The sequence below is a fragment of the Phodopus roborovskii genome, unplaced genomic scaffold (assembly GCF_943737965.1).
Source record: "Phodopus roborovskii unplaced genomic scaffold, PHOROB, whole genome shotgun sequence".
Lineage (NCBI taxonomy): Eukaryota > Metazoa > Chordata > Mammalia > Rodentia > Cricetidae > Phodopus > Phodopus roborovskii.
In genome coordinates, this window is record NW_026126480.1 from 54,166,252 (window position 1) to 54,183,338 (window position 17,087).

A 17,087-nucleotide genomic window follows, 5' to 3' on the forward strand; every position below is an offset into this window, starting at 1 on the left:
GGCCAATGGTAGACAGCGGAGTGTGACGTGACGGACATGGCGGCCGCGATCGGCCAGCTCTGGTACGTGTCGGGCTGTCTGCTAACTTCGGTCAGTTCTGAGCCAGAGAAGCAACTGTTTCAGTAGTGTTTGTACCAACGACTCAGCGCAGCCAACCCTTAGGTAGAGCAATCGTCGTGGCCATGGCTTATCACTCGGGATACGGAGCCCACGGTGCGTGAGTAGTGGGGAGGGCGGGGCGCGGCCTGGCAGCAGGGTGCTAAAATCCCCTGCGCGACCACTCACCTGGAGGGAGGGGGCCTGCGGTGACTGCTGCCTAGGGCGGGGAGTGTCTCTGGGGTTCCTGCCCTGCCACACTACAGCGTGACCTGGACTTTCGCCCTTGCTGGCCGGTCCTGAGATTAGGTTGCGATAGCACAACTGGAATCCCCAAGTCTGATCCTGCATGAACCGGCATCGCCTTCAGAACTTCCTTTCTCTGTTATAACTCTGGCAGCATTCCTGATCACTGTCCAGGGACTCCGAATAGGCAGTGTTGCCGTTCTGGTGATCGCACTCAAGTACAAACTCTAGTATTCAGGGATCATCTCCCTTCATAGACTTCCCAGAAATCCCGAGTGGGCAGCCACTTCTAGGCACCTTCCTTTAGCATGTAGTAAAGGATTGCTCCAAAAGGAGAGATCTTTCTTCAAACACATTCTGACTTTTCCCTCAACAATTGTTTGGTGTTCCAGGACCTATGCACAGCTTCTCAGCCTGGGGAAAGGGCAATGGTTTGGGTTTTGCTCTGTATTTCTGTTATCTAGTTTGGTACCTCCACACCTGTAGGTTCCAAGCACAGGACCCGGGCAGCTCCAGATTCTCCTCCTCTCTTCGATGATACAAGTGGTGGCTATTCCAGCCAACCAGGTGGATACCTAGCCCCAGGAGCTGATGTAGCCTTCAGTGTCAACCACCTGCTTGGAGACCCAATGGCCAATATGGCTATGGCCTATGGCAGTTCCATAGCATCCCAAGGGAAGGACATAGTGCACAAAGAGGTGTGGCCTGTGCTCAGGGAAAGGGTGACAGGGTTTCTGGCTAGGGTTGGGATGTCACAGGATCCCACTTGACTCCCCAAGCAGCTTTTGGGAAGAAACACACCCACAGTCTCTTTTCTCTTACTTCCAGCTGCACCGTTTTGTCTCTGTGAACAAACTCAAGTATTTTTTTGCTGTGGACACAGCCTATGTAGCCAAGAAGCTAGGACTGTTGGTCTTCCCATACACACATCAGGTGAGCTGGCAAGCCTCTCCCCACTCTCGATAACCTGGTCCTCAGACCTCAACCCCTTTATCCTTTTTTTCTCTCTGCTCCTGCTTATGTGACCCCTGCCACTGCCAGAACTGGAAAATGCAATACAGCCATGATGTGCCTCTGCCCCCACGGAAAGACCTCAATGCTCCCGACCTCTATATCCCCAGTGAGTCTCTGATGTGGGTTTGGGGACATAGAGGTACTGGTGCTTTTCATGTGTGACTGTTGCTAGACACTAGGTTGACAGGGTGACCATTAAGAAACTTCCTGAAGCTGGTGGCACATAACTTTAGTTCCAGCACTTGGAAGGCAGAGGCAGGCGGATCTCTGTGAGTCTGAGACCAGCCTGGTCTACAGAGCTAGTTCCAGGACAGCCTCCAAAGCCTGTCTAGAAAAAACAAAACAAAAAAAGAGAAACTTCCTGAATGTGACCTTGATGTTTCCATAACACCTTCCTGCCTTTTAATTTGGACGCTGTCTCTCCAGCCTGGAGCACTAGGTTTTTACTTGGCCTAGCAGCTTCTGGCTATAGGACTTTAGGCTGGTTCTTTCAGCCTTTAGTAAAGCAAAACTAAAAATGGCTTCTACCTCAGAATTGTGGAGAGCCAAGGAGATGCTATGTGCTGTGTATCCTACTGGGCACAAATAAAACATACCACACAATAATGCTAGCTGTTGTTGGGATATGCAGGGAAGGAAGTATGGGAGAAGCTAGAATATTGGTAGACTTGAATGCCTAATGAGGGGCTCTAGGTGAGGAAGCCAGACTAACTACTTCCTTTTCTCTTGGCAGCCATGGCCTTCATCACGTATGTGCTGCTGGCTGGCACGGCACTGGGCATTCAGAAAAGGTTGGTGCTAACCCCCCTTCTGGCTTATCTCCCTTCCTTTATAGGCAATCTGTGTCAGATCCTGTAACAGGTCCCAGCTCACCCAGTACTACCCTTATGCTACCCTTAGCCTCTCACCTCATTCCTGCTACAGGATGGCTCATTCTGACCTACCTTCTCCCATGGCTGCAGGTTCTCCCCCGAGGTGTTGGGCCTGTGTGCGAGCACAGCACTGGTGTGGATGTTAATGGAGGTGCTGGCCCTGCTTCTGGGCCTCTACCTGGCCACTGTACGCAGTGAATTGAGTACCTTCCACCTCTTGGCCTACAGCGGTTACAAATATGTGGGGTGAGTGTCTGTGGGCTGAGAGTAGCTTGAAGGATTGCAGCCCCATCTTTTGAACCTCTAGCTGCAGCTAGAGATGCTTTTACCCCATCTCATCCCCCAGCTCTACTCCAACAGCCTCCTCCTGTAGCTGGTTACTTGAAAGAGGTTGAGGATTTATGAGTTATCTTGGGGAGCCCAGGGAAGAGATTCCAGTCCTGGGACTGAGTCCTGAACCTTGCAGATCCATTTGGAGTCTGGTTCCTTATAGGGACAGCCTGGTGTCATGGGTCATGGTGTTGGGTGGCTCTAAGTCCTGGTAGATAGGGCCAGTCTCGGGCTTGGACCTTACTTGTCCATTCCTGCACCCCCCAGGATGATCCTCAGTGTGATCACAGGGCTGCTCTTTGGCAGCGATGGCTACTACGTGGCTCTGGCCTGGACATCATCCGCGCTTATGTACTTCATTGTGAGTGTGGGTTGGTCCCTCCCCTCTTCTCGGCTGGGTCAACTCTGGGGCATATTTCCCCCCCTGGCCCAGCCTCAGCATTTCTCTCTTCTAGGTGCGTTCTTTACGGACTGCAGCCTTGGGCCCTGACAGCATGGGGGGCCCAGCTCCTCAGCAGCGTCTCCAGCTGTACCTGACCCTGGGAGCAGCTGCCTTCCAGCCCCTCATCATATACTGGCTGACCTTCCACTTGGTCCGGTGATACCTGGTCCCAGGTGGCACTGATTTTTCCATACATTGAAGATTTGGTTTCCTTGACTTGGCTTGACCCTGGTTCCTGGGGCCCACAGGGAAGCCATGGACAGATACCTCTGGGTCTCCCCTGTCCAGGAGCCACCTCAGTTGGGGGCTGTTTAGGAGAAGGGTAGGTAGATCCAGGGAGAGCACCCTGGAGGTGACTTACACAGCCTTGAAAAACAGCTGGAAGGGTTGCATCAGACACAGCTGCAAAGGGAGGGTGGAAGAGTGGCTGCCAAGGAGACCTCCAAGGCCTCAGACACATCTGAGAAAAGCCTGGAGCTAGCACAGTGAGACTGGGTATGCTGGGGATTTAGGTCCAGGTCACCCCCTTCAGATGACCCCATCCTAACCTTCCAGGAGCAGAACTGGGGCTTGTTTTCAGTAGTTTATTCATCTTTTGTCACAAACGGCCGGGAAGGGGGTGCCGGACTCCTCCAGGCAACATAGAAAACAAATAGGACCAAGGGACAGGGTGGGCTGGATTTGGGATAAGTAGAGATAGGGTTGGAAAGAGAAGTCTGGGGAGGGGAGAGGGCAGACTAGGGATGGGGCTGCCCCCATATTGAGCCTGCTCATTCCTGGTGCAGGTGCCCCCCACCTTCAGGGGGAGCTTTGGGGTGAGGGCCAAGGGGGGCTGCCCAGAATTTCCAAGATCAAGGTCTGCCTGGTGGCAGGGCCCAAGTTCCCCTGAAATGGACAAGACCCGGAAGTCCTGCCCCTTCCAGGACAACTGCCATGCCTAGCTGCAGGCTAGCAGAGGAGCCCCCACCCCTGTTTAGAGCTTTGCCTGGCCCTAGTTGGAGGGGGAGAGCTCTGAAGGCGGGGGTCCCCGCAGCAGCAGTTGTGGGGGTGGAGAGGCTGGAGGCACCAGTGCCCCCTGTCTCCCCAGGGCTGAGGCCTCTGTGGCCAGAAGGGCAGGGCTAGGGGTGCACAGGCGTCCGGTCCATTCTGGGCTTGCTCCCTGGCCGGCTTTACCCTTAGAAGCTCACCAATGTATAAACCATACTGTGGGGGAGATGAAGCTGTGAACATGTGTCCTGAGAAAGCCTACCACCCTTCCCAGTCATGCCCTGGATTGTGTATGATCCTCAAAGGCAAAGAGAGACTGGGAACTGAGAGCCTGACGTCTAGGATACCCCTTGCCTAGTTTCCAACTGCTGTGGTCAAAGCCTCACCTGTACAGGTAATAGAAGAAGGAGAGCAGGTAGAAGGCGAGTTTGCACCAGGACTCCTTCTGGCAGTAGTTGAGGATGTCAGCATTCATGATAGAGACCGCATCATACATGACCTCAGAGCCATCCGCGGGACGGTGGAAGTACCTGGGGTGAGGGAGGCCTGAGTCCCCCTCTAGCCACCCAGGTCTGACCCTCATCTTGCCCTGCTGCCATCTTCACCCTCCCCCAGGTAGCTGCTGCCCCTCACCTCCAGAGGTGGTAGAAGAGGAGGGGGATGTTGAGGCCCAGGGTCACCCACTCTGCTGCACACAGAAACATCAGACAGAAGAGGCCGTGGATAGAATATTCCGGGACCACCAGCTGGGGGAGTGAGGGTGAGAGGTCAAAGGCCTGGTCCCCGGACCAACCCAAGCTTCAATGCACAGAGGGCTAATGAGGTTTAGGAACTGCCAACCCACCATGATCTGAGAACTAAAAGGCCTCAGGTTGCCATTCCCGCCCTCTTAGGCGGCAAAGTGGATCAAACAGGCTGAAGAGGAAGGCCTCCCTGCCAGCTACAAAGAGGGAGGGCAGCACTAGCTAGGAGCTTCCTGACCCCTGCCCTGACACTGACCTTCCTCAGGAGGCAGCAGATGCGTTCGATGTTTTTCAAACGCTCGCGCTGTAGGAAAGGAAAGGGCCTAGATAAGGAAGGCCTAGGAGCAGAAACCAGGGCGCCTCCCATGGCCCCACATGTGGTCGCCAGATGGCGCCAGAGCACTCTGCGGTATCTGCCTCTCAGGAAGCAGCCGCGTCCCCATGGTGACTGTCGCCATGGAGGGGCCTTCACCCGCATCTCCATGGCAACGGCCCGGAGCCTGGAAAAGGCTGCCCCACCAGAAGGATGCCGAGCCCTGAAGCCAGCTCCAGGTGCTTGCGAGGGCGGGAACTGGGGAAAGGGCAGGGTCACCTCACCGTCCCCCCACATCGCACCCTCATCTTCCCGACTCCCATTCCCACCTTCCACCCATGACAAAGACAAACGGACGGACACACCTCAGCACAGCACATGTATCACTTACTGCCCGCGCTGGGTTCCCCTGGTCGATGGGGTTCTTGAAGTCAGTCCGCAGCTCATCAAAGGCTATGATCTGGGGGTAGGGGGTAGGGGCATGTGCCTGTCAGGGTTGGGGCAGGCCCACCACCACCCTGGACACCCCAGGCCCCAGATGGCTCAGAGGAAAAGAACATGGGCCTCTTGGAGGAGCTGGATGGTAACACACATACCATACATGCCTGAACTTTAATGGGATAGGGATTTATACTTGGGGACCCTGACATATGGAGCTTATTGCAAAGTGAAGAAGTAAAACGACGGGTCTTGGCTCAAGTTCACACAGCAGTCAACAATGGAACCCTAATGTCTACTGCACTCCCCATACATTTCAAGACATGGCCTCTCCTCTCCCAGGCCTCATGCTGAGCACATGCTGAACCCTGGAGGGCTGCAACACCGCACTTGTCCAGGAGGCACCTCAGGGGTTTGGGGAGAGAACTCTTGATCAGTGGTGAGGGGTAGAATGGGACTCCATATGGGTTGGTGGGTTCAAGCTGACTAGGCATTTGGTGAACAAATGGGAGGAACACAGTCCAAGCAGTGGTAATAACAGATACAAAGGCACAGAAGGTTGAAAGAACATTCGATGGTTCCTGGGGCTGGGCTGTGTGAGAATGGGAAGAGAGGAGAGACGGATGCAAGGCAGATGAAAAGGTTAACAGAGCCAGTCCCTGCAAGGCCAGCCAAGACTAGGTTTAACACAAGAGTAGAGGGAGTCCTAGAGTGGGACAATCAGATTTAGGTTAGGATTGGCTAACAGACACAGGCTCTATCAGCTCACTGAAAGCTCACTGAAAGCTTGAAACAACCTGATGACTTAAGTGCTAGTATTATTTCATTTCTGACTTTCAGGTGAGAAAATAGGTTAGGTATCCTGTCCAAGGCCACACAGACACTGAGTGGTAAACTTGTAATCCAGTTAAAATTACTACCCACTTTGTCATGCTCAGGGAGGTGACTGAAGGGCCTACTGAAGTCCAGGGAGGGGTCCATGGTGGCTTAGGTGAGAAGGGTGGTGGCCATGGAAACGGAGTGGTGGAGATGCATCCCAGTGCTCTCCAGTGCCAGCTGCAAACAGCCTGTGTGGTGGTGGGGGGAGGAGGTAGAAGGTCTCCAGTGCCTTCTGTGGTGTCCAGGGATGGCAGGGTATGCAGAAGTGGGGAAACTCCTCAGGTAACATATATTTGAGGAGATGATGGTGTGGGACTGGAAGGACCTGCCGGTGACCTGAGGGAGGTAGGCTGGCAAAGAAACCTGACTGAGGGGGAAGGGAAGGCAGCAGGCCCACCACCCCCAAACATCCTAGACCCCATACGGTTCAGAGGAAAAGAACATGGGCTTCCTGGAGGGAACTGGAGCCATCTGGAGCCCCTCCCCCAATTCCTCTGACTCTGGGCAGCTGCCTGCCTGATAGGCACAGCAACAGGGTCCAGCAGGGGCGGAAGGGTGCCGGCTGTCTGCCCCCGAGCTGGCACCAACAGCAGGCAGCGGGTGTCGAGCCTCCCACCCCCCAGGCTGCTTGGCGCTGACTCAGCGTCTCCCTCACCCCGGAACAAACAATTCCCCACTGTGACAGCTGACACACGTCACTCACCAGGGTTGCCTAGTGATTAGTAGGACCTGGGGTCCTGGTTCAGAAGGTTTTACTTAACAACTTTGGATTGAGACCCACATCTCCTGTCCCAGACATCATGTCTACAAGCCTATTTTCCTGATGAGGAAACTGCTCCAGCTAGCTAAGATGACCCAGCTAAAAGGCTGAAGAAACACAGTGGCTCATAGTATAGGGGCTCCTGAATGGTCTGTTGAGAGAACAAAGGTGCTGCTCTAAACCTTAGCAGACTCCATCTCAGCTCCGGCCTTCTGAAAGGGCAAAGTCTGGGTCTTATGGAGCCTGACTCCCTTGCAGATGTTATGCAGGCTGTACTGAGAATCTCCTGAGAAGGGGTCCTATCAGAAAAAAGAGGGGATACGAGTGGGGAGTGGGCTTCTTGAATTTTAGGAGCCAGTTGTCTCCTGTGTGTCTCCACTCTTTCTAATTCTTAGGACCCAAGCTCTCCTGCCCCAAAAGGACTGTCCAAGGCCCTGAGCCTGGGACAGGAAGCTCAGAAAGATCATACTGGATCTGAGGTGATGGAAGAAGAGAAAAACAGAGGGCAAGAAAAAGCAAAAGGCAACTAAGTCTCACATCACGACCAGAGCAAAGTGAGAGATAGGGCTAGAGACAGGGACATGTTTGGAGATACTCTTGGCTTAGGATCTTCATACAGTAGCGGTATAGCATATACGAAAGAGAAAGGAGGGGAAGGACAAAAGGAGAGATGGGGATATTCCCAGAGAGCGGGACCACCAGGGAGCAGGCAGCACAGCACACACCAGGAAGAGAGGGAGTGGGAGAGCAGAAAGGAGGCAGTAAAGTGAGGAGGGAGGGAAGCAGGCTGGGTGTGGGCAGATAACAGGACCCTAGAAGAGGGCCAGTGAGGTGTGTGCAGAGCTACATAGAGAGTGCTAGTAGCTACAACAGAGGCCTGGATGGGACTCATTTGGGGCAGAAACCTCAGAGAGCAGAGGCAGAGGAGAAGCTGGAAAGGCGAGGGGGGCAGTGACCCCAACAGTGAGTCAGAGGCTCATAGTTCTGTAGTGAGGAGAAAGGGCCCAGGTAGAGGGGGCCCTTGGGAAAGCCTAGGAGAAGTAGGTAGAAGAACCCTGTCTAGGGATAAGCTATCAGGATGAGATGAGACAGAGACATTCTGAAGAGTCAGGCTAGGCCAGAGTGAGGGCAGAACAGGAGTGGGGGGCATGAAAGACAAAGGGCGTGTGTGGGGAATGGGAAGGAAGCTGGAAAGTGGGAAGGGAACTGGAGGGTTACCCAAAGTGAGGCAAGGTGGGGACTGGGTTTCTGGGGCTACTTCAAATCGGTCCCTCGGGTCAGAGAAGGGTCCGGGAGGGGACAGAGTTAATGGGTTCCAAGATATGTGGGTATTGTAAACAGATGCAGTTGCCATAGCAACTGGCTCCATCACACTGGTTGGAAAAACCCACAAAGGAGGTGTGTGTGTATGTGTGTGTGTGTGTGTGTGTGTGTGTGTGTGTGTAACACACAAACTGCCCGATGGACAGACGAGGTGGGGTGGTGGACAGATAAGGATGTAGAAGGATCAAGAATTCTACCCCTTGCCCAATGACTGGATGAGGCAAGGAGAGGGTCAGGGCCTACTGACATACCCACAGACAGGCGGGGGCGGTGAAGGAAGGGGGGCTACCCTCGGGGAAGGAAGCCGACAACAGGGGTATTAATGGCGCGGGGCTAGGGGAGTGAACAGAAACCAATGGATGGGGGATAGTGGAAAAGACCCTTCAAGTTTCCCCGGGGCTCTGAGACCATCCGCCCCATCCCCAGGCTGCTCCCTAAGCCCACTGCCCCCCACCCCGCCCCCAGTCTGAGCCCAGTCTTACGTGCCAGATGACAAAGAAGATGAGGGAGGCGCACAGCACCAGGGTGAGCATGTAGCAGAATGCTGCGAAGGTGAACGCCATGGCCCCCGCGCCGGGCGGCGGCCCGGGGGGCGCCAGCGCGGGGTCTGGGCGCAAGGGGACGCCCCCCGGCCCACACTTAGGGCCGGCCGGGCATGGCCCACGGAACTCGATGGACACGGGCGGCACGTCCAGGACCGGGGCCGCGGGGCCGCGGGGCGCGGGCCGTGGGGCTCGGGGGGCGCGTCCGCTGCCGGCTGCCCGGGCCCCGATCGCTCATCCTGCGATCCCTCGCCCGCGGCTCCCTAGCTCTCCAGCCCGCGAAGCCGGTGGGGCGGAGCCGGGGGCGGGGCCGCCGTGCAGCGGCCTCGGGCGGGGCTGAGACTAAGAGTGGCCCCTCCGCCATCCTCTTGCAGCCTGGACGGCCCAATACCACCACTCGTGCACCTCAGAACATGGAAGACTCGGACGGACACACGTTCCTGGTTCAAGACTCACACAACCAGCCCACCACAGCCACATTCAGTACTTCGTCTCCAATCCTCACATACAATGCTGGCGGTGGAAACTGGTTGAGGCCCTCATGTGAAGCATTTGTCATATTCAGGATAGCTGGCATCTGGCTTGAAGCCTGAGAAGGCAGAAGAGGGGGACTAGAGGTGAAGACCACGCACGATGCAGTACATCTGTGGAGCCCAATGCCCGACCCTGTGTCCAGCTGTTGCCCAACTTCATGGCTTGCAAGCCATCACAATGGGTGTTGATGGTGGATCACCCGATGGCCTTCAGCCTGCCTCCCTCTGACAGATCCGTGCTGGGCCCTTGGGGACATCCCACAGCAGCACAGCAGGCTTTGCCAGCCCTAGAATGTGGGTCAAGGGCTTTTACCAGCAAACTTAGGGCAGTCTGAGCTAAGACCCCCTATGTATCATACCAATCTCTGAATTCCAGTTCCATCCAGAAACTCAAAGCAGGACTCAGACCACAGACCACTCAAGTCACCACAGCTTCCTTGCAAAAACCCTCGGCTTATCCAAGGGCCAGTGGAAATTTATTTTTTTTCATCCTTTTCCATCTTCCCCCAAGTGGCTTTTCCTTGCAAAATGCCTGACATGACACCAAAGGGGAACCTGGGAGAAGAGGCTCCCTCCCAGAGGGGCAGCCCAGGGATTTAAATACACACTGGAAGGGTGGGGAGGGTATAGGGCGAGACTGGCAAGACGACAGCACAAAGGACATGGCTTCTTAGGTAATGACCAAAGGTATTCTGCAGGAAGCTATGCCAGAGGGTGGGGGCTGGCATTCTGAGTGGGGAGGGGGAGAGAGTCCCACAACCCCAAATGGCCCCTACATTCCCCAGAGAAGTAGGTCTGGCCCCCCCTCAGGCTCTGAGGAATGGAAGGAGAACAAGCCAGATGTGCTGCCTCAGGGAAATGGAAGTGGTGCTGGCAGAGTGAGGGTTAAGGCTGGTGCCCGGCCTTTGGCTCGGTGGGCCTTCCGCCTCCACCTTTCTCAGGGACAAAGGGGCTCGGTGGGCAGGCAGCACATGGGCCTGGCTCTGGCAGGGCAGGGGGAGGCAGGAGCAGGCTCCCTCTGGGCTTGAGACACAGGCCCAGCACCGCCATCCACCCACCTACCCTAGTTGTGCTCAAGACCCAACAGCAGCTGGACGGCTCAATCTGAGTGTGGGAGCGGTGGAGCGAGGCAGGGGTGAGGAAAAGGTGGGCTGTTGGGCTTTTGCAGCCCCCTCACCTGTCCTGAGGTCCGATGCAGGACCCTGAATCTGAGGCCCCGGATCCCCCGGCCACTGCCTACAGCCAGGGGCAGCAGAGGCAGGGAGGCCCTCAGCTATTGGGAAGGAAGAAAGGAAAAGAGAAACCCAGTGCAGCATACAAGGGGTGAGTGACAGGCAGCGGAGCCCTCATTCCAAAGAAAGGTGCATGGTGGGCATCTTTTCAAGGTACCTAGAGGCAGCAGCAGAGCAGTACTTGTGACCACCCCAGCCACAGGTTCTGCATGTCCTCCAAGGGGGCCCTGACAGGACTAGGACTCAGAGCAGAAGGCAGATGGGCCAGAGGAAGATGGGGAGCCCAGGACACCCCAAAGCCACAGACTCAAATGCCCTAGGAGAGGGAGGCACTTCCTGCCCCCTCCAGGGGCATCATCTGGAGAAGGTGTCCCTTCCCTTCCCCAAGTGCCCCTCCTAGCAACAGCCACCACTAGCTGGCTTCACAGGGGTGCTGTCGATCTTCAGGTTGGGCCGTTCACCCCCAGAAGCTGCTCCTGGCCCCATCCGCTTTTTGATCTCAGCAGCCATTGTCATGAATGCCTGCTCAACATTGGTGGCATTCTTGGCACTGGTCTCCAGGAAGGGGACACCCAGAGAGTCTGCAAATTCCTGCCAAGGGGCAAAAAGAAATTAAGAGCAAGGGAGAGAAGGGGTGAAGGGAAGTAAGCCCTAGCCCCCTGAAAGCCAGGGCTGGCCCTGCTCACCTTGGCTGTGGTGTTGTCCACGACCTTCTTGGTGGTGAGATCACTCTTGTTGCCTACCAGGAGTTTATTGACGTTCTCACTGGCATACCGATCTATCTCCTGTAGCCACTGTTTCACATTAGCGTAGGATTCCTAGGCATAGTGTCCAAAGTTACTGAACTCCCAAACCCAACCTAGCCAGGCCCGGAGAACAGGGCTCCTTTGAGGGAAAGGTAGGAGCCCTGAGCATGGGACTACAAATGAAGTCCCCTCCACTCCAGGCTTAGTCTCTCCCCCTCCCACTTCTCTTCCATGTGGAAACCCAAAAACTAGAATCAGAACAGAGTAGCCACCAGACAGCAGCTGACCCCAGCTTGTAGGCATGGACTCAACTAATGCAAAAGCTACCAGCTGAGGAGGAAACAGCCATCTGCTAGGCTACAGGTTGGGAGGAATTGGTGAGGGGTAGTCAGGACAGAGCTGAAAAGGTCTTATCCTGTATAAACTTGGCATACCCATGATACAGTGAGGGTTTTCTCAGCTCAAGAGTAACTGGAGTCTATCTGTGTTCTGGAAATAGTGTCTGGGCAGGGTTAGATCAGACTAACAAAATGCAGAGCAACTGGGAAGTGGCTAGAATAATCTAGAAGAAAACAGGCTTAAAGAGTTAGGCTAGCATCCAAAATTGATCATCTACTATGTAACCTCAGATATCTAGTCACCTGACCTGGGTCTCAGTTTCCTCTTTTGTTCAGATAACAACTCCCAGCAGAGATGCTGTTTGCATGAGGAATGAATGCAGGCCTGTCTCATAACAAGTACTCAATTAGCAAGAGCTGCTATTATTCTCATTACTGCTATTATTATGAAGAGACAGATCTGAAGTGATGGGGAAAGAATAGAGATGCCTTGAGACTATGGAGAAGGGAAGTTTTCTGGTCAGACTTCAAGGATTACATTACAAAACGAGGATGCAGAGGGCAGGCAGGGGAGATGGTGAAGCTTGTGCTAGAGTCTGAATCCTGCAGCTGGTGTACAGCCCACAGAGGCAGTTGAAGGCAGAGAAAGGGCTTTGCCTTTCTTTACTGGGACATCAGAGGCAAGTAACTAACACCTCTGGAAAATAATTTCTTCATGTAGGAAACAAGATGTACTAGTTAGCGTTTTTCAGCTTGACATAACCCTAAATATCTGGAATGGGCATCTAAACTGAGGGATTGCCATCAGACTGTCCCGTGAGCATGTCCTTAGGGCATTTCGTTGATTGATGGTTGATGTGGGAGGGCCCAGCTCACTGTGTGCAGTGTCACCTTTGGCAGGTAGTCTAAGAAAGTAAGCTGAGCAAGCCATGGGAAACAAACAGTAGGCACCTTTCCCCAGGTTCCTGCTTAAATTCATGCCTTGGTTTCCTTACATGATGGACTATTACCCGACAGTTTTTAAGATGAGACAAGCCCTTTCTTCCCACCTGGTGTTTACTATGGAAATAGAAAGCAAACTAGAACACTGAGGCCTCACCATTTAGTTCTCTGGGTAAAAGCATGAAGATTATTCCCATTACAGAAACCAGGGGCCAGCGCAAGCACACACAGAGATGGAAACTCATGTGACATGTGTCTGGACATAAGAATTCCAGAACACATACATCAAGAGTCCCAGAACACAAGACAAAAGCCAAACCACAGAAGTGGCTGGGGTTGGTTAGGATGCAGAAAATATGAGGTTAATGGGCAGCAAGGGTGAGCCAATAAAAAAGAGACCAAAGGGGTTGGGGGTGTATGCAGCTCACTGGCAGAATGTCTGCTTAGTGGGGGATAAGAGCTAATACAGATAATATATTCAGGAAAGGAGAAGAAAACAGTAAAAAGTCACAAGGAGTCAATCTGGGCAAGAAGCTGACTGGATCTGACAGTTAATTAAAGCCTTGGTAACCTCTGAGTGGTATTTGGCTCACCTAGCTTGTTGGAAGGGTTGGGAGATAAGGCATGGGTATCAGGGGTCTCTGGTATGTGGCCTCTGCCCCTCAGAGCAGGAACTCTCCCAGCCTAGCACTGATTGGCAGAAAAAGCAAAGCAGATAAATCAGGAGACTAGCCTTTGGCCTCTGCCACTAACTTGTTTGGAAGCCCTTAGCAAGTCACTGCCCCAGCCTGAACCAAGTCTTCATTTTTAAGATGGGAATATGAGGGACTTCTCATGAGCATGGAAAAACCCAGGTACAGGGTGACTATCAGTAGCCCCAGCTACTAGGGGGGTTTAGAAGGAGGGTTAATTAAGCCCAGGAATTTGGGACAGGCTGGCAATAGAGCCATTTTGTGGGGTAAGCAACCAAGGAAAGCTGAAGAACACAGTTTCCATAAACCGCCAGATACTAAGAGGACAATTCCTGGCTGATGAAGCCACCACAGTAGACCCAGGATTCCAGAACTACTGTTTATGCTGGACTCCCTCACTTTCTTGTTTAAAGCCTTCAGGAGCAAAGAACAGGCAGTAACCAACCGACTACCTGTCACCAAACATGGGTAGTCTGGAAGGTCTATAATAAGGCAGCAGGAGCTGTGAAGTCTGCTTCCATAAACACTTCAGGACACGGTCTTGGTAGAATCTGTTTCTGTGGCCTGTTGCCTTTTTTATGAAGCAATTCAGCATAGTGTATACCTTCCAAAAAGCTTAAGGGAAATGAAAACAGGAAAAGGAGCAAGAGTCAAAAGTCAAGGCTCAGGCTAGGTGGTGGTGGCGCACGCCTTTAATCCCAGTACTTGGCAGGCAGAGACTGGTGGATCTCTGAGTTTGAGACCAGCCTGGTCTACAGAATGAGTTCCAGCACAGGCTCCAAAGCTACAGAGAAACCCTGTCTGGAAAAACCAAACAACAAAAAAGGCAAGGCTCAGGAGGCAGGAGTACCTGGTCAGTGACGTCGTACACCACGATAATGCCATGAGCACCCCGGTAGTAGCTGGAAGTGATGGTCCGGAACCGTTCCTGACCAGCTGTGTCCCACTATGAGACAGGAGGAAAAGGGGTAGGTCAGCCACAAGAGAGCCCCACTTATGTCACAGTGTTGCACAAAAGCCATACTCACAATCTGAAGTTTGATGGTCTTGCCATCCAGCTCAATGGTTCGAATCTTGAAGTCCACCCCAATAGTGCTGATGTAGCTCTCTGTGTATGTGTCATCCTGAAAGGTTGGGGCCAGTGAAACAACATGAACATACAGGCCCAAAAACTTATCTGAAGGTTCTCCCTCCCGCTCCCTACCCAAGCTGTGCTCCTCACTGCCAAGTCTTAGTTCTAAGCACCCCAACTTTTGAGGCCCGGGCCCTTCTTCCGGCAGCTCCGGCAACCTCATTCTTGGTTCTCAGGTCTTGCAGCTACTGTGTTCTGAGCTGTCCTTCTTTCCTCCCAGTGGCCAGCTAGGACCTCAAGTGGATAACATGGGGATGCTTTTTACTCACAGCAAACCGCAGAAGCAGGCACGACTTGCCCACGCCCGAGTCGCCAATCAAAAGCAGCTTGAACAGGTAGTCACTGGCAAGAGAAGATGGGAAGGCATGAAGGCAGGCAAGAAGTTCCTCCCACCCCTGCTCCTGCAGTGACCATGACAGCATGGTGAGTGAGGCATGCTTCTGCTTGTGTGTTATAGTACATACTAGATCCTCCCAGTGTCCTGAAAAGGGACCAAGAAATAGACCCTCAGTGTCCCCAATAAGCCAGCTCACCAAAACTGCAGCTTGCTATGTCTAAATCCCCCCGTCTGTGGCAAAAGAGAGGAACACAATTCACCAAGAAACAACCAGCTGGGTGCTGGAGCTGAGACTCTGGTGCTGTTTGGTAGGAATTATTTAGGAAACCCACACTAGGCCTTATAGTGTGCCAGCCTAGGACACAAAAAATGAAAGCTTGTACCCATGAAGCCAAAACAAATGTAAGAAGAGAGCCTGAGATGAAGTCACTAATAAGAGGCAGTCAGCAAGTGACCATGGAAGCAGCGGTTAATGCTTCCTGAACTGTAACTGGCCCTGTGTGAAGTACTTTAAATGCATCCTCTCATTAAACCCTCACAACAGTGCAACGGATTGGGTGTTATTTCCAACTAATGAGGAAACCAGAGGTCAGAGAAGGGATATGACTTACCCTAAGCAGTGGCTAACTTTGAGACTGGAAACTAGGCCTGTCAGACTCTTTGACAGCCTGTAGCCTCCCTTCTCTGTTCCCCTCCTAACCCTGCTGAGCTTCACCCTTTCTCAAGGAAATCTGAGGCCTAGAGCTGGGGAAGAAAAAGGAAGCGGAGAAGGGGAAGAAGACAACGTGGGTGCAAAACTGTATGTGGGCCATCTACTCCAAAGGGCTTGAGTTGGAGGAATGAAAATCCCACTGTAAGGGAGCACATTCACCTAAAGTTCTTTGGCAGTGTGACAGGTGAGGGAAGCTGTGTGACAGGGCACTGGAGGCCTGAGCAAAGGTGAGAGGGCAGAAAAGGACAGACACGGGAGTGACAGGGCAGTGCAACCCAGGCAGGGCAAATGGCAGCCCCAGAGGGAAGGACCTGCAGGGGGAGTGAATCAAGCAGGGGCTTGGGCTCCCCTTTTGTCTAGTCAGCTTCTGTCTGGGCTAGCCCCGAAAACCGGGCTCCAGAAGAAAGTTAAAGGCAGTGGTTCATGGCCCGTCAGAAAGTACTCGACTCTGGAGACCAGAAACTATTATGATGGACTCCAAACCGCCAGCCCGTGGTCAAGCAGCGGTGGGGAAACTGAGGCTCAGGGAGACCGATTTGCAGGGTCACATAACCGAAAAGGCCTGGGAGGGCCGGTGCTGGGGCTCCAAGTGCTGCCCTTCGAGGTTGTCGCCTCCGGGTCCTGATAAGAGAGAACTCGGGGTGTTGAGTCGGGGTCCTGGGGTTCCCAGGGGGAGGGGCAGGACCCGGATGTAGGGGGGTCAGCGGAAGAGGGACCCGGATGTGGGGTCCGCCGCGCAGTTCTGACCAGGGCCAGACAACTTCGATAAGCATACAGCCCCATAGACATGATCGAGGCTGCGCCACACGGCGCGGGCGGGGCTCACTCACTATTCGGGGTTCATGGCGGCAGCGGTGGCCCGCTCGGTCGCTCCCAGTCGGCTCTGCTCCGCCTCCCGTTCCAAGATGGTGGCCGCTCCGCCCTAGAGACCCCGCCCGCGCAGCGCAGGCGCAGACACTTCCGACTCGGTTGTCCCGCGCTGCCTTGTGGAACCTGTAGTCTCCCAGATACTCGATTTGCCACTGCTGCGCAGGCGCAACCCAGCCAACCCACACAGCCGTGCGCTCCAGTCGCAACCCGCGAACTGCTTCCTGGGGTATGTAGTCTTACTGCCTGAACGACCTGCTGCGGTATCTTGGTTGGACTATCCGCGGGTTAGACTCTTGTATAACGCCGGGGTAAGTATGGTTCACCTGAGATGGGCAGCCACCCTCTTGGTTTACAGATTGAAAACTTTAAACGAGATGGTACGACGTATTTAGGACCAGAAAAACTCGACTTAATCAGCGTTCTTCGTGGGATGGAACTGTCATCACTAGTATTATACATGAAAAATCATCTCGGGACACTCATTCAGTCCAAGAACGTATTGTGGAGTAGAACTCAAAGACGGAATTATCTACAACCCCATAAGGGCATGCTTTAGTATAAATTCCAA

The 17,087-nt window shown here is 53.8% G+C and overlaps 3 protein-coding genes across 4 annotated transcripts; 1 reads left to right on the plus strand and 2 right to left on the minus strand.

Annotated features, from left to right (window-relative positions):
* Window positions 1-3,216, plus strand: Yif1a (Yip1 interacting factor homolog A, membrane trafficking protein). Its single transcript, XM_051193616.1, has 8 exons — window positions 1-213; window positions 829-1,040; window positions 1,171-1,275; window positions 1,384-1,462; window positions 2,090-2,147; window positions 2,319-2,474; window positions 2,826-2,919; window positions 3,014-3,216. Exons 1-8 carry the CDS (start codon window positions 183-185, stop codon window positions 3,158-3,160), a joined length of 882 nt encoding a protein of 293 aa, XP_051049573.1. The 5' UTR covers window positions 1-182; the 3' UTR covers window positions 3,161-3,216.
* Window positions 3,217-3,570: 354 nt separating this feature from the next.
* Cnih2 (cornichon family AMPA receptor auxiliary protein 2) lies at window positions 3,571-9,155 on the minus strand. Of its 2 annotated transcripts, XM_051193619.1 has the most exons (6): window positions 8,926-9,155; window positions 5,435-5,503; window positions 4,987-5,034; window positions 4,621-4,733; window positions 4,374-4,517; window positions 3,571-4,203 (listed from the first exon to the last, which is right to left on the minus strand). In XM_051193619.1, the coding sequence occupies exons 1-6, from the start codon at window positions 9,004-9,006 to the stop codon at window positions 4,176-4,178; spliced, it is 483 nt and encodes a 160-aa protein (XP_051049576.1). In that variant the 5' UTR covers window positions 9,007-9,155; the 3' UTR covers window positions 3,571-4,175. The 2 variants fall into 2 exon arrangements, with proteins under 2 accessions (XP_051049576.1, XP_051049577.1); XM_051193620.1 differs by lacking the exon at window positions 4,987-5,034.
* A 796-nt stretch (window positions 9,156-9,951) lies between these two features.
* On the minus strand, window positions 9,952-16,645 carry Rab1b (RAB1B, member RAS oncogene family). The gene is made up of 6 exons (XM_051193618.1): window positions 16,480-16,645; window positions 14,870-14,942; window positions 14,497-14,592; window positions 14,319-14,414; window positions 11,437-11,568; window positions 9,952-11,341 (listed from the first exon to the last, which is right to left on the minus strand). The coding sequence occupies exons 1-6, from the start codon at window positions 16,491-16,493 to the stop codon at window positions 11,147-11,149; spliced, it is 606 nt and encodes a 201-aa protein (XP_051049575.1). The 5' UTR covers window positions 16,494-16,645; the 3' UTR covers window positions 9,952-11,146.
* Window positions 16,646-17,087: the final 442 nt, after the last annotated feature.

Coding starts and splice junctions, on each gene's coding strand:
- Yif1a (XM_051193616.1), top strand. CDS start 183: ATGGCTTATCACTCGGGATACGGAGCCCACG. Junction 1,276..1,383: donor TCTTCCCATACACACATCAG/GTGAGCTGGCAA, acceptor TGCCACTGCCAG/AACTGGAAAATGCAATACAG. Junction 1,463..2,089: donor TCCCGACCTCTATATCCCCA/GTGAGTCTCTGA, acceptor TTCTCTTGGCAG/CCATGGCCTTCATCACGTAT.
- Rab1b (XM_051193618.1), bottom strand. Junction 14,593..14,869: donor GCCTGCTTCTGCGGTTTGCT/GTGAGTAAAAAG, acceptor CCAACCTTTCAG/GATGACACATACACAGAGAG. Junction 14,415..14,496: donor AGACCATCAAACTTCAGATT/GTGAGTATGGCT, acceptor CCTGTCTCATAG/TGGGACACAGCTGGTCAGGA.
- Cnih2 (XM_051193619.1), bottom strand. CDS start 9,006: ATGGCGTTCACCTTCGCAGCATTCTGCTACATGCTCACCCTGGTGCTG. Junction 5,035..5,434: donor AGGGGAACCCAGCGCGGGCA/GTAAGTGATACA, acceptor CCTTTCCTACAG/CGCGAGCGTTTGAAAAACAT. Junction 4,518..4,620: donor CTCTTCTACCACCTCTGGAG/GTGAGGGGCAGC, acceptor CCCTCACCCCAG/GTACTTCCACCGTCCCGCGG.